Consider the following 14,378-nt stretch of genomic DNA (forward strand, 5'->3'; position numbering starts at 1 on the left):
CTCCAATTTCTAGACAGTTCTGAAATCGAAAACAAAACCAAAAACACCCACCCCAATTAGTTTCAAACTACTGATTCAAAAGTAAGCTAAACTCAAGAGAAAACAGTTTCCTTTTTTGTTTCTTTTTTGTGGCAACAGCAGCATGTGGAAGTTCCTAGAGCCAGGGATTGAACCCGTGTCACAGCAGCAACCCGAGCTACAGCAGTGACAATGCCAGTTCCTTAACCCACTGCATCACCAGGGGAACTCCTATAAAATGTCCCTTTTTTTTTCTTTGTCTTTTGTCCTTTTAGAGACGTACCCATGGCATATGGAAGTTCCCAGGCTAGCGGTCCAATCAGAGCTGTAGCTGCCAGCCTACACCAGAGCCACAGCAACGCGGGATCCGAGCCGCGTCTGTGACCTACACCACAGCTCACAGCAACGCCGGATCCTTAACCCACAGAGCAAGGCCAGGGATCGAACCCGCAACCTCATGGTTCCTAGTCGGATTCATTTCCACTCCACCACGACGAGAACTCTGCAAAATTTCCTTTTATAAACCATAAGCTTTACAGAAAATTAGCCTCTAAGATCCCTCTTTTTTTTTGTCTTTTGTCTTTTTTTGTTGTTGTTGTTGCTATTTCTTGGGCCGCTCCCACGGCATATGGAGATTCCCAGGCTAGGGGTTGAATCGGAGCTGTAGCCACCAGCCTACGCCAGAGCCACAGCAACTCGGGATCCGAGCCGCGTCTGCAACCTACACCACAGCTCACAGCAACGCCGGATCGTTAACCCACTGAGCAAGGGCAGGGACCGAACCCGCAACCTCATGGTTCCTAGTCGGGTTCGTTAACCACTGCGCCATGACGGGAACTCCAAGATCCCTCTTATATTAGCCAGAACCAGCATGTAAGTGGTTCACAGTATAATATGGCTCAGTTTACCTAAATAAAGTTCTGTGATTTATTTATTTTTCTTTCTTTCTTGTTTTTTTACATGGCCACATCCGTGGCATATGGAAGTTCCTGGGATAGGGGTTGAATCAGAGGTGCAGCTGCTGGCCTATGCCACAGCTACAGCAATGCCACATTCACGTCTGCAACCTACACCACAGCTCTCAGCAAGATCCTTAACCCACTGAGCAAGGCCAGGGATTGAACCCATGTCCTCATGTATACTAGTCAGGTTCATTAACCACTGAGCCACCCTGGGAACTCCTCCTGTGATTTATTTTTAATGTTTGTTAAATGGAAAGAATTCATATTTGAAGGATATTTCTCCAGAAATTAGCAATCGTGATACGAGTTTAAAACTCATCTAAAACACATCCAGCATTCCTCCGAAATCGAGAATGACTTAGTATTAAATATGGAAAGCAGCATTTTTGAAATCCTGTTTTCTTTTTCTCTTGTAAATTTCTAGGGGAAAAAAAAAACAACTCTCTGGCCCTTGAGGCATTTTTCTTTGCATCTAATAATATACACAGAATATTTAGAACTTCAGAACAAGACAAAACTTTACCTTATAGGGCTCTCTGAATCAGAGGGTATTGTTATTAACTCCGCTGTATATAAGCTATGCTTTTCTGATAAGTTGGCTGCTTTGGGAGTAGAAGCTTTTACTAGACTATCATCCTGGGACTCTTCGGAATCAGTCCCTCTAATGATTATTGTAGGAGGCATGCTGCTACTTCTTACAGATCTTCTGGTTGATTTGGGTGTGGAAACATCTACCAAGCTATCTTCGGTTTCAGCTTTAGAGTGTATCACCTTATCCTTAACTGGCAGGCTGGTTTTCTTTGAAGACTTACTATCATATGGAGAGGAAATCTTCAAAGGGTCATCATTTACTGCATCTTCACAAACAAGGCTTCCACTGTTAAATAATGTGCTGTTTTTGTAAACTTCTGTTTTCTTCTGTCTTAAACTCATTCTAAGCCTGTTTTGACTTGGCTTCTCTTTAAAGGAAAAAGTTGTTTCTTTCTGTTGAGTATTTCCCTCTCTATTTTCACCTGGAGCAGCACCAGTAGCTAATGTTTTTTTATTCTTTTTCTTTGACTTTTTACTTTTCTCCTTAGGTGAACTTCCCTTCCCAGTGTGTGAACTGCCATTATTTGAAACCATTTGGATATTCGGATTTTCCATGATTTTTCTAGAATTACTGTCTCCTCCTTCCTCACTTAAGGATTTTTCATTGATTTCTTTCTGCTTATCAGACTTTTTGACTCCATTTTTCAGTGCATCTGATGCGGGCTGCCTAAATGCTTTCATAAACTGTTGTCTTTCTTCTAGAGTGCATTTTGGTTTCGCGGCCTCAGAACTTCCAGGTTCCAACACTGCCAATTCCAATTCTTCCTCATGGATAACAACATTCGATTTTCTTTTCTGAATTGTCTGTTCATTCTCGGGATCAGACAGACTACTTTCCACTTCCACCTGCTTTTGTTTCAAGAAAATTGAGGGTATTTTCCCTGACTTTTTGGGGGGAATGGGGTGAACTTGCGCAAGAACAGTGACTGTCTTAAAGCCTATCTGTTGGGAAATTTCATAGGTTTCTGTGTCACTCATACCACTTGTGATGATATCTTCAGCAGCTTCAGAAGGAACACACATTGACACTGTAGAGTCTGGCGTCTCTTCCACTTGATTTTCCTCGTGACTTTTTAAAAATTCCTCGTACGAAACAGTTATTATACTATCATTTAACTGGGCTGTTTTGGTTATATTGTCTCTGGAGGCCACATCATTTGCAGTACTTTGGATTTCATTGGTTAGAGAAGGCATCACCTGTTTACTACCTCTACCGTCGCTTTTAAGGAGATTTCGTTCCTCTGCCATGGGTAAACTTTCGTATAGATCGATTACATCTCTGTGCTTCCTTTTTCTCAATTTTCTGCAATCATTTTTTGAGGGCTCTTGTTCAGGATTCACTTTCCTACAACTTTTTTTGGAGGTAAAAGTGCTTGATTGTTTTTGGAGATCTTGAATTCTTTCTTCAAGTACCTTTACATGTTTCTTATAGAGTAAAGCAGAACTACGACTTTCCACAAAATCATTATTTAAACTGGCGTCTTCTTTGCTATCATTGCTATTAATTTCAACTGGAGATTCATTTTCAGGTTTCATACTATTTAGTTGAGGAGATAAATTAAGTCTCTTTCCTCTCTTCTTACACTCTGTATTTGAGGACATTTCCAAAGGTGTTTTACAGGCTTTGCCACGGTCAGCAGGCAATGGTGTGGATGACTTTATCTTGTACTTTTTTGCTGTCTGGGTCTTCTCATTTGTGGGTGAAGTCTTTCTAAAATAATCCAGAATGTTACTGGATTTTGGTGGAGAGAAAACCCTGTCTCCAGTTTTCCTGACTGGTGATAAATATTTTGTAATTGTTTTACAAGAAGTTCTGTCATCATCTTTCCTTCGCTTCTTGCATGCCTATCAATTTAAAAGAAGGAAAAAGCACTTATTTCAAGCAAAATACTACAAAACATAAATTTTATTTTATTCTATTTTATTTTTTTCTTTTTTAGGAACCCTGTGGCATATGGAGTTCAAAACATAAATGTTAAACATGGATCTATTATTTTATGTAATGGGACAAAAAAAGGAGGCTTCCCTTAGTTGATAAACATGATATACTAGGGGGAAAAAGAGTTCCCATTGTGGCTCAGTGACAATGAACCCGACTAGTATCCATGAGGATGCAGGTTCAATTCCTGGCCTTGCTCAGTGGGTTAAGGATCCAGTGGTGCTGTGAGCTGTGGTGTAGGCCAGTGACTACAGCTCTGATTCAGTCCCTAGCCTGGGAACCCCCATATCCCGTGGGTACAGTCCTAAAAAGACCAAAAAAAAAAAAAAAGAATGCATGACATGAATAGGCAGGCAACTTAACAGAATGGACACAAAAACTAGAAAAGGATACATGTATATTTAAGACTTTGGTATATATAAATATAACAATAGTTACACTCAAGTTAGTGGGCAAAGAAGTTAATACATAGCATTGGGGCAAATTTCTAACCATTTGGATAAACATGAGGCAAAAGAGAGACAGATTAAAACTTTACATCTTAAAATGAAATGGTAAATGTATTAGAAGAAATGCTAATGAGTTGTTAGTATTATTATTATCCTGAGATGGTACCAGAGGCTCTGGAGTCAAGCAGATCTAAGTTTGAGTGCTGGCTCTGAAAGCTACCAGCATGGGACCCTAAGCAAATTACTTTTAATTTTCTAATTTATTTTTCTACCTTAATTCAACTTTTAATTCTTAACTTTCTCTCATCTTTAGAATACAGATAATAACACCTCAACACAGCATTGCTATTACGTAAAATAATGTGTATAAGGCCTTTACTGTCACAATACTAAACAGTAAGTATCATTACCCTGAAATAGTACTCTAAGCAGGGCACCAAAAGAAGAAATTGTAACAAAAAGATTCAGAAACTGACCAAACAAAAAGCAAGAATTGTGTAATTCAAGTTATCAAAAATTCTTCACACCCAAGACAAACCAAGCAACTGCCTTGATCCAGCAAACAAGCATCTGCATAACAAATATTAACAAGAAGGCAAAAAGTACTCAATTCTATTTATTTATTTTTGCTTTTTAGGGCCGCACCTACAGCAAATGAAAGTTCCCGGGCCAGGGGTCAAACTGGAGCTGCAGCTGCCAGCCTACACCACAGTCACAGCCATACCAGATCCTTAACCCACTGAGCAAGGCCAGGAATTGAACCTGCAACCCCATGGACACTAGACAGGTTCATTACCACTGAGCCACAATAGGAACTCCCAAAAGTACTCAATACTAAAAAGTAAGAAAGAGTCCCAGTTCAGTGAGTGAACCTATGTCTTGGCTCACTTCAATGACACCAGTATGCATATGTCAGTTACAAGGCTAGCTTGGGATGAAAAGGTGTGAAAATATAGCAAAATGGTCTACTTGATGATACTCCACTACTTTATGACATTAGAATCTCTTTAGTGCATTTCACTGAAACTAGAACACATGAGAATAAACAGTATACCAAGCTGAGACTTCTTCCTGCAGTATCTTAAGTTCTAGAGCAATGAGAAAGTGATTTTTAAATTATGTACCTTGTTTGATCCCTGTAGTGACACACCAAGTGCTATTCCTAGCACAGGTGGGTGGACAAAAAGATTCTTTTCAACGCTAAAGTTCTGTGATTCCTTATCCAGACTTGACCCTGGAATACTCCATGACATTTCACTAGTCAAATTATCAAGTTTCAGGAACATTTCAGGATCTATAAACTGGTCCTTAACTAGGCCCCTCAACATCCTCAATCCTAATGTTTATGGGTACCTACCGCGGTTTTAGGACACACTCCAGCGACTGTTCCACCCAAAGACACAACAACGGGGCCTCACCAGGTCCCTTCTTTCCCCTCATAGATCCTAGATCAGAACCCTCTTTCACCCACCTCCAACAAATAGAGATACTCAAGCTCACCTCAATCTCGTAATCCTTCACCGGAGGGGTGGCAGCTGCAGCCGCCATGGCCAGGACCCCCACCATGCTCCCTGCTTCCCGGAATCCCAGCTCCTAGGACCTTACGCAGCCCGGTCCGATCTGTCTGGAGGCCATGGAGGCAGCCTGCTCCAACGGGAGCAAGAAGCTGGGCCGCGGGGTCTGCCTGGAACCCCCCGCGTCCACCGCCCCGGGTGGTCGCAAAGGCTGGGCCGAGAGCTCAGCTGACTCGAACGCGGGAAGAGGTGGTGAGAAAGCGCGGAGAGGACCCTGTAGCGCGGTCGGTGTGGGGTACCTCCGACGAGGACACTCCAATTCTGACGTCGGGCCCAGGACCTCGGAGGGAAAACCAGGCCAAACGTAGACCCAACCCGCGGGCTTCCCAAGGAATTCTTGTCAATTGGGTTTTCGCGCCGTCCGGAGCGCAGGGGGCGGAGCTTAGATCGCTTCCGGAGGCTGCGCGGACGGTGAGCCGAGAAGGCCAAAATGGTTCTTAGGCGAAACTGCAGGAGGCGGGATGGTTCCTTTGGCTCTAAACGTAGCTGGGATCGTTGTTTTCCGCAACCGCTCTGGTCGCTGATGAGTAGCGGTTCGATCCCCCTGTCGGGCGCAATAGGCTAAGGATCTCGCCTGGCCGTAGCTGCAAAATACAGAGTATGTGGGGTACGTCTCAGCTGCGGCTGGGATTCCATCCCTGGCCCCGAAACGTCCATATTCCACCTGTTCGGCTGAAAAACAAGTAAAAGTAACGGAGATTTTGGAGATTCAAAGTCCTCACCCCAGTTTCACGGATGAGAATGTGATTTGACTAAAGTCCGTTGGTGGCAGAATTAAAACCCTAGACTTTTGACGACCTAGACTAGTCCCATTTAAGTGTAAATTCGAAAAATACAGGAAAGGGAATAGCTGTTGATTACACTCCTTCCACACGACTTAAAAAGTTACTTTGGCAAGCGACCTACCTCTCTACCTACTAGGGGTCCGAGAATTGACCTTTACCCCTAATTGAGCTCCGAAGGCATTTTTTCCCATGGATTTCGTCCTCGCAAGAAGCCAGGAGCCCAAGTTCATGGCCTCAGCTGGCTGGCATGTGTTCCAGCTGTCGCAGGGTACCTGTAGTTTGCTAGTTTGTAGTGATGATAATCTCATACGTCATTTTCATTGTTTTCATGAATTTGCCTTACTTTGCTTTTTTACATTAAACTTGCAATGTACAAGAGTATGTTTATTTTCTTTGAGTCCATAGTTTTATCTGCAGGATATGTAAGGGCTGAAACAATACAGGTAAATGTACCTATCAAATATTAACGGGAAGCCACCTTGTTAGGTCGGGTTATGCAAACTGATTTTAACTGTTCACATTATTGTCTGTGTGTATGGTTTATGTCTGGACAACATGAAGGGTACAAATTTTTCTGATGAAATAAATGGTAGTTACTTTTCCTTTGAAAATTATTTGCCTTGGATGTGGTTTTTAGGGAGATTACACTAAATATAAACTCTTTTGTTGTTATGGTTTGTTTTTTTAATAACCCACTGAGTATGGGAACACCAACCACTCAAGGAGGAGGGAGAGGAGAATGAGAAAAAGGAGGAGCAAGAGCAGGGAGGAGGAAAAGGAGGAAAAATCAATCAGAAAATTACAGAAAAAAATCTGAAAGTGTCCTTGATTTCCACCCCAAAACTCAGTCTCTTCACTCTAAAGGTAGCCAATATCACCTATTCCGTGGATACCACTGCAGCCTTTATTAATACTTTTATGGACGTATATGTATCCATAGAAAAGCCTTTCATTTTGTTTTCCTTTACATGAAAGTTAGCAATATAGGGGCGTTCCCGATGGTCTAATGGTTGGGATTAGGTGCTTTTACTGCTTTGGCCCTAGTTCCATCCCTGGTCTTGAAACTAAGATCCCACAGCAAGTCCCTGCACACTACTGGGGGAAAAAAAAGAGTAACAGTGTAAACATCACTTAGCAATTTACTTTTTTTCATTCTTCAGTTTTCCAAAGCTGTCAATCCATGATACATGCAGGCCTGATTCATTCCCTTTCATAACTCAGCATTTGACCCAATGATGCATGTTTTATTTTATGATGATTTTTATTTTTTCCAGTATAGCTGGTTTACAGTGTTCCGTCAATTTTCTTCTGTACAGCAAGGTGACCCAGTTACACATACAAGCATACATTCTTTTTTCTCACATTATCATGCTCCATAAATGACTAGACATTGTTCCCAGTGCTATTCAGCAGGATCAACTATGCACATTTTATAGATCCACTTCCTTAGTAAGGACAATTGAAGTTCTATTTTCTGTTATCCATGAGTCAATGAAAATTCTTGTCTCCTTGAACACATGTAATTGCTGGATTATAGGGTATGTCTCTAGTGCTTTTTATTCTCCCAAATAACAGCATTTAAATGTGTTAGGGTCACTGGTGGTCTAGTGGTTAGGATTTGGCGCTTTCACCCCTGCGACCTGGGTTCCATCCTTGGTCTGGGAGCTGAGATCCCACATCAAGCCACTTCATGCTGTGATAAATAAAGCAAAATGTGTTAGGGGAGTTCCCATTGTGGCTCAGCAGGTTAAGAACCCGATTAGTATTCCTGGCCTCCCTCAGTGGGTTGAAGGACCCAGCGTCGCTGCAAGCTGTAGCGTAGGTCTCAGATGCAACTCAGATCTGGGGTTCCTGTGGCTGTGGTGTAGGCCTGTGGCTACAGCTCCAATTCAACCCCTAGCCTGGAAACATCCATATGCCAAGGGTGCGGCCCTAAAAAAAAAAAAAAAAGACTCGGACACAAATGTTCATAGCAGCTTTATTTGTAATAGTAAAAAACTAAGAACAACCCATCAAGGGATAAATTAATAAACACATTGTGATATATCCATACCATGGAATACTGCTACTCAGCAGTAAAAATGATGAATTACTACACAAAATGACATGGATGCACCTCAGAATCCTTCTGCTGAGTAAAAGAAGCCAGATGGAAAAAGAGTACAGGGAGTTCCCATGGTGGTGCAGCAGAAAGGAATCTGACTCGAATCCATGAGGATGCGGGTTTGATCCCTGGCTTCACTCAGTGGGTCTGGGATCTGGCATTGCCATGAGCTGTGGTGTAGGTCAGAGACTCGGCTTGGATCCCGAGGTGCTGTTGCTGTGGCTGCAGCGTAGGCCAGCAAATATACCTCCAATTGGACCCCTAGTCTGGGAACGTCCATATGCCAAAGGTGCAGACCTAAAAAGAAAAAAAAAAAAAAAGAGTACATATTGTATGATTCCATTGATTTAAAAATTTGAGATAATGCATATTTATCTCTAAGGACAGGAAGCAGATGGTTCCTTTTTTTTTTTTTTTTGTCTTTTTGCTATTTCTTTGGGCTGCTCCTGCGGCATATGGAGGTTCCCAGGCTAGGGGTCCAATCGGAGCTGTAGCCACCGGCCTACACCAGAGCCACAGCAACGCGGGATCCGAGCCGCATCTGCAACCTACACCACAGCTCACGGCAACGCCGGATCGTCAACCCACTGAGCAAGGGCAGGGATCGAACCCGCAACCTCATGGTTCCCAGTCGGATTCGTTAACCACTGCGCCACGACGGGAACTCCCAAGCAGATGGTTCTTGTTTGGATTCTGGGGTTGAAGAAGAGACGGATTATCAAGGAATGGATTATATGGAAACTTTGGGCAATGATGGAAATACTTGCTATCTTGGTTATGACGATGGTCATGAAAAAGTTCATCACATTGGCTACTCTAATACATGCAGTTTATTGCAAATCAGTTCTACTCAATGAAGTTGTTTAAAAAATTGTTAAAGCCAGAGGTCCCATCGTGGCGCAGTGGTTAATGAATCCAACTAGGAACCATGAGGTTGAGGGTTCGATCCCTGGCCTAGCTCAGTGGGTTAAGGATCTGGCGTTGCAGTGAGCTGGCGTGTAGGTTGCAGATGCGGCTTGGATCCCGCGTTGCTGTGGCTCTGGCATAGGCTGGTGGCTACAGCTCCGATTAAACCCTAGCCTGGGAACTTCATATGCCGCAGGAGTGGCCCTAGAAAAGGCAAATAGACAAAAAAAAAAAAAAATTGTTACAGCTGATCTTTGATGATTTCTAGCATCATTGGGGCTCATTAGTGGGATCTGCTGTAGGATGATCAGGAGGTTTTCATGGGGGAATTTCCTGATGTTAATAGATGGAAGTCTTTTTCTCTGGACCACCCAGGTTCACGGAAGCAACAGGGAGGGGTTAAGTAAATGCATGACATAGGACAATGGACCAAAAATAATCTAACTCTTAACAGATGTCCCCTTTTAACAGTATACCCCACTGTGACAGTGCTGTGCTGGTCATCCACCCAACCATCCATCCCATAAATACTAATGAGTACCTGATACACGCCAGCTATGAACAAAGCAGCTTTAAGCAAAACAGACAAAATCCCCATCCTTTCAGAATTTATATTCTAGTCGGAAGAGAAATAATAAAAATGATAGCTAGGAGTTCCCATCGTGGCTCAGCCGAAACGAATCTGACTAGTACTCATGAGAACGCAGGTTCGATCCCTGGCCTCACTCAGTGGGTTAAGGATCTGGTGTTGGTGCGGCTGTGGTGTAGGCCAGGAAGTGTAGCTCCAATTCAACCTCTAGCTTGGGAATCTCCATATGCCATGGGTGCGGCCCTGAAAAAAAAAAAAAAAAAAGGATAATTAAAGTAGATGGTAAGGCGGGGCTAAATGCTGCGGAGAAAATAATGCAGGAAATAGGAAAAGGAAAGGAACATCAGAACAAGGGTTGCAAGGTTTTTTTTTTTGAGTGACTAAATTCTTTTAAAGGATTTAACTGGGTTCTCTTTCTCTGAGTTTCTTGGGATTCTTCAAGCCAGTTCTGAATGGTTCCTTCTCTCCGTTTAGGATGTAACTCTCTGCAACTGGCTCAAGCAATTAGTACTCCTCCATCTACTTTCCAGCTTCCAATAGTTTGTGGAACTCTCGTGCTCTTTCCTTGTTTGTTTGTTTTTGGTTTTTGGCTGTGCTATGACACATAGACATTCCCGGACCAGGGATAGAACCTATGCACAGCAGTAACCGAGCCACAGCCGTTACAACAGCAGATCCTCAACCCACTAAGCCACCTGGGAATTCCTCTAGTGTTCTATTTTGTTGTCTCTATTGTTCCATTTGTCCCTAATCTAGCTTTAAACTCCTGAATTGTAATTTTGATGGAGTTTTGGAAAGGAGAGAAGCGCCTGTGGCCCAGCCAAGAAAACCCTTCAGACCAGCTCAGGGTTCACCTTGTTCAAGAAATGTTTCCTGATAGCTTCTTCCTTCCACTTTACCTGTAGCTGGATTGGGTCGCAGGTCTCTGTGCTTCTACTCATTGCACTCAATGTATTATAATATAAATTCCTGCTGGTTGGTGTGTATTCACCCCCACCAAACTGGGCTATGAAGGAAATTCCTAGGTCCCATTCTTACTATGATTCCAGCACCTAGCACAGAGCGGGACCCATACTTTGTATTCTTTAAGCATTTTGTAAATAAATGTGTGTGTTTTTTTTTTTTTTTTTTTTTGTTTTGTTTTGTCTTTTCGCCTTTTCTAGGGCCGCTCTCGAGGCATATGGAGGTTCCCAGGCAAGGGGTCTAATCTGAGTTGTAGCCGCCGGCCTACACCACAGCCACAGCAACGCGGGATCCGAGCCACCTCTGCAACCTACACCACAGCTCACGGCAACGCCGGATCCTTAACCCACTGAGCAAGGGCAGGGATCGAACCCACAACCGCATGGTTCCTAGTCAGATTCATTAACCACTGCGCCACGACGGGAACTCCCAAAAATGTGTGTTTTACCTGGTCATATTTTACAGCCTTCACATGAGTCCTGTGAGGAAGGTGTCTACACTGTCAACTTATAGAAACGTAGCTTAGACATGTTTCCAAAGTTAAAATGTTTAGCCAAGTCTCCTAAGGTAAGTGCTTTTTTACTCAGTGCATGGAGAAAAAGTGGAAGACATACTGTATTGTTTGTTTTATTTGTTTTTTGTTTTTTTGTTTTTAGGGCTGAAACTTGGCATAAGGAAGTTCTAGAGGTGGAATTGGAGCTGCAGCTGCCTGTGCCACAGCCACAACAACTGGATCTGAGCCGCTTCAATGACCTACACTGCAGCTTGTGGCAACGCCTAGATCCTTAACCCACTGAGTGAGGCCAGGGATCAAACCCACATCCTCATGGACACTATGTTGGGTTCTTAACCTGTTGAGTTTTTTTTTTTGTTTTTGTTTTTGGTCTTTATGCCTTTTCTAGGGCCCCACCAGCAGCATATGGAGGTTCCCAGGTTAGGGGGTCTAATCAGAGTAACCTGCTGAGTTTTGGTTTTTTTTTAATTAAATTTGTTTGGAGTAAAATTGAGTTGTGTTAGTTTCAGGTGTACAGCAAAGTGATTCTGTTATACATCTATTCATTCCTTCTCAGATTTCTTTCCCATATAGATTATTAGGAAGATGTCATTTTCTCCTCAACATTACATTGCCTTCTCTTGATAACCATCACTGTTGTTATTCTGGTATACACACTTCTCCTACTTGGCTGATGCCCTTGGGGAAAAGCTAATTCCATCTCTGGCTCTGGATCCTTGGACAGTAATCTGCATAATCCCACCTCCCGGCCACAATTACTGGTTCAGAGATGAGCATGTGACCTGTTTGGGGCCAGTTGGATCTTCTGAGTGCCTCTAGGAGATAAGCACAAAGGTACTATTGAGACAGGCCCAGGGAGGGGTCCTTCCACTCCTTCAAAAGGTTAAACAGCCTTAAACTAAGGTAATGGCATAAATGGCAAAGAGATTGGGAAGTCTGAACTTTATTTTTTTTATTTTTATTTTTTGTCTTTTTTTTGTTGTTGTTGTTGTTGCTATTTCTTGGGCCGCTCCCGCGGCATATGGAGGTTCCCAGGCTAGGGGTTGAATCGGAGCTGTAGCCACCGGCCTACGCCAGAGCCACAGCAACTTGGGATCCGAGCCGGGTCTGCGACCTACACCACAGCTCACGGCAACGCCGGATCGTGAACCCACTGAGCAAGGGCAGGGACTGAACCCGCAACCTCATAGTTCCTAGTCGGATTCGTTAACCACTGCGCCATGACGGGAACTCCCGTCTTTACTATTAAAGGCAGTTTGAGTGTTCTGCAAATTACCACTGAAGATATCCTGAAGGATACCAGATGACAGGAAAACAAGGGAGACTCAAGGTGCAATTGACCTGTGTAAAAAATGTAAACAGATATTGGAGTTTCCTGATGGCTCAATAGGTTAAGAATCCATCATTGTCACTGCCATGGTATGGGTTCAATCCCTCACCCAGGAAGTTACGCATGCCACAGGTGTGGCCAAAAAAAAAAAATGTAAATGCGTATTAAAAATATTATAATATCTTTAACATCCTGAATAAATCGTTACCATTAACTTCCAGTTAAAAATAAGTCCTAGGATGGAATGTCTAACATGATAAATATAATTCACACTGCTATAAGTTATAGATAAAAGTTAAAAGGGTAAATCTTGTTTTTGTTTTTGTTTTTGTCATTTCTTGGACCGTTCCTGCGGCATATAGAGGTTTCTAGGCTAGGGGTCCAATCGGAGCTATAGCCGCAGGCCTACACCAGAACCACAGCAACTCGGGATCTGAGCCACATCTGCAACCTACACCACAGCTCACGCAACGCTAGATCCTTAACCCATTGAGCAAGGCCAGGGATTGAACCTGCAACCTCATGGTTCCTAGTCGGATTCATTAACCACGGAGCCACGACGGGAACTCCCTAAAAGGGTAAATCTTAAGAATTCTAATCACAAGGACAAAAATGTTTTTTCTATTTAATGTTGTATCTGAGATGATGGATGTTCACTAAACTTGTGGTAATCACATCCTATGTAAGTCAAAGCATGATGCTGTACATCTGAAAACTCATCGGTGCTGAATGTCAATGATATCTCAGCAAAACTGGAAAGTACTCGAAGAGGCCTTGAGGTCAACTCAGGAAAAACTGACAAAATAAGTATATTGCATATCTTCTCAGCCTTGGACCTTATGCTCCCAAACCACCAAAGAAGGGGAATTTTGCCTTTGCCCCCTTACCTGCAGCTTGTCTTCAACCTGGCTTCCAAGCTTCTGTAATAAAGAATTGGAAGAAATTGAAGAGGCTTGTGGGAAAGAGGAAGCTGGGTATTGGGAGGGCTACACGGAGCAGGGAACAGGAGTTTGCAGGAGAAACTCAAGAGCACTAATGGGAAACAGAGTGGAATTGAAGAGAATATTAAGAAAGGTTTATTTATTTTTTCTTTTTTAAAAAATTTTATTTTCTCTCACCACCTTTTTTTTTTTTCTTTCCCTTTTCATGGCTATACTTGTGGCATATGGATGTCCCCTGGTTAAGGGTCAAATCAGAGCTGCAGCTACAACTACGCCACAGCCACAGCCAGATCTGAGCTACATTTCCCACCTATGCTTCAGTTTGTGGCAATGGGGGAGCAAGAACAGGGATCAAACCTGAGTCCTCACTGACACTATGTTGGGGTCTTAACCCACTGAGCCACAAAGGGAAATCCAAGAAAATTTTTCTTAAAAAAAAAAAAAAGGGAGTTCCCGTCGTGGCACAGTGGTTAACGAATCCGACTAGGAACCAGGAGGTGGTGGGTTCGATTCCTGGTCTCGCTCAGTGGGTTAAGGATGTGGCGTTGCCATGAGCTGTGGTGTAGGTTGCAGACGTGGCTCGGATCCTGCGTTGCTGTGGCCGTGGTGTAGGCCAGAGGCTACAGCTCCGATTAAATCCCTAGCCTGGGAACCTCCATATGCCGTGGGAGTGGCCCTAAAAAGCAGATAAATAAATAAATAAATAAAATTTT

At 43.1% G+C, this 14,378-nt stretch overlaps 1 protein-coding gene across 4 annotated transcripts in view; it reads right to left on the reverse strand.

The window, feature by feature from the left end:
- Positions 1-5,894, reverse strand: part of ATAD5 (ATPase family AAA domain containing 5) — a 44,710-nt gene extending 38,816 nt beyond the window's left edge. For all 4 annotated transcript variants that reach the window (XR_007131911.1, XM_047758338.1, XM_047758337.1 and 1 more), the window contains exons 1-2: positions 5,460-5,894; positions 1,504-3,416 (exon numbers count right to left, since the gene is read on the reverse strand). Coding sequence is in view for 3 of the 4 variants with exons in the window: in XM_047758338.1 (XP_047614294.1) it covers positions 1,504-3,416; positions 5,460-5,525 (1,979 nt within the window). In the remaining variant the exon portion in view is untranslated. The remainder of the gene's footprint in view (positions 1-1,503; positions 3,417-5,459) is intronic.
- Positions 5,895-14,378: the final 8,484 nt, after the last annotated feature.

This window comes from Phacochoerus africanus, chromosome 14, assembly GCF_016906955.1.
Source record: "Phacochoerus africanus isolate WHEZ1 chromosome 14, ROS_Pafr_v1, whole genome shotgun sequence".
NCBI classification, from domain to species: Eukaryota; Metazoa; Chordata; class Mammalia; order Artiodactyla; family Suidae; genus Phacochoerus; species Phacochoerus africanus.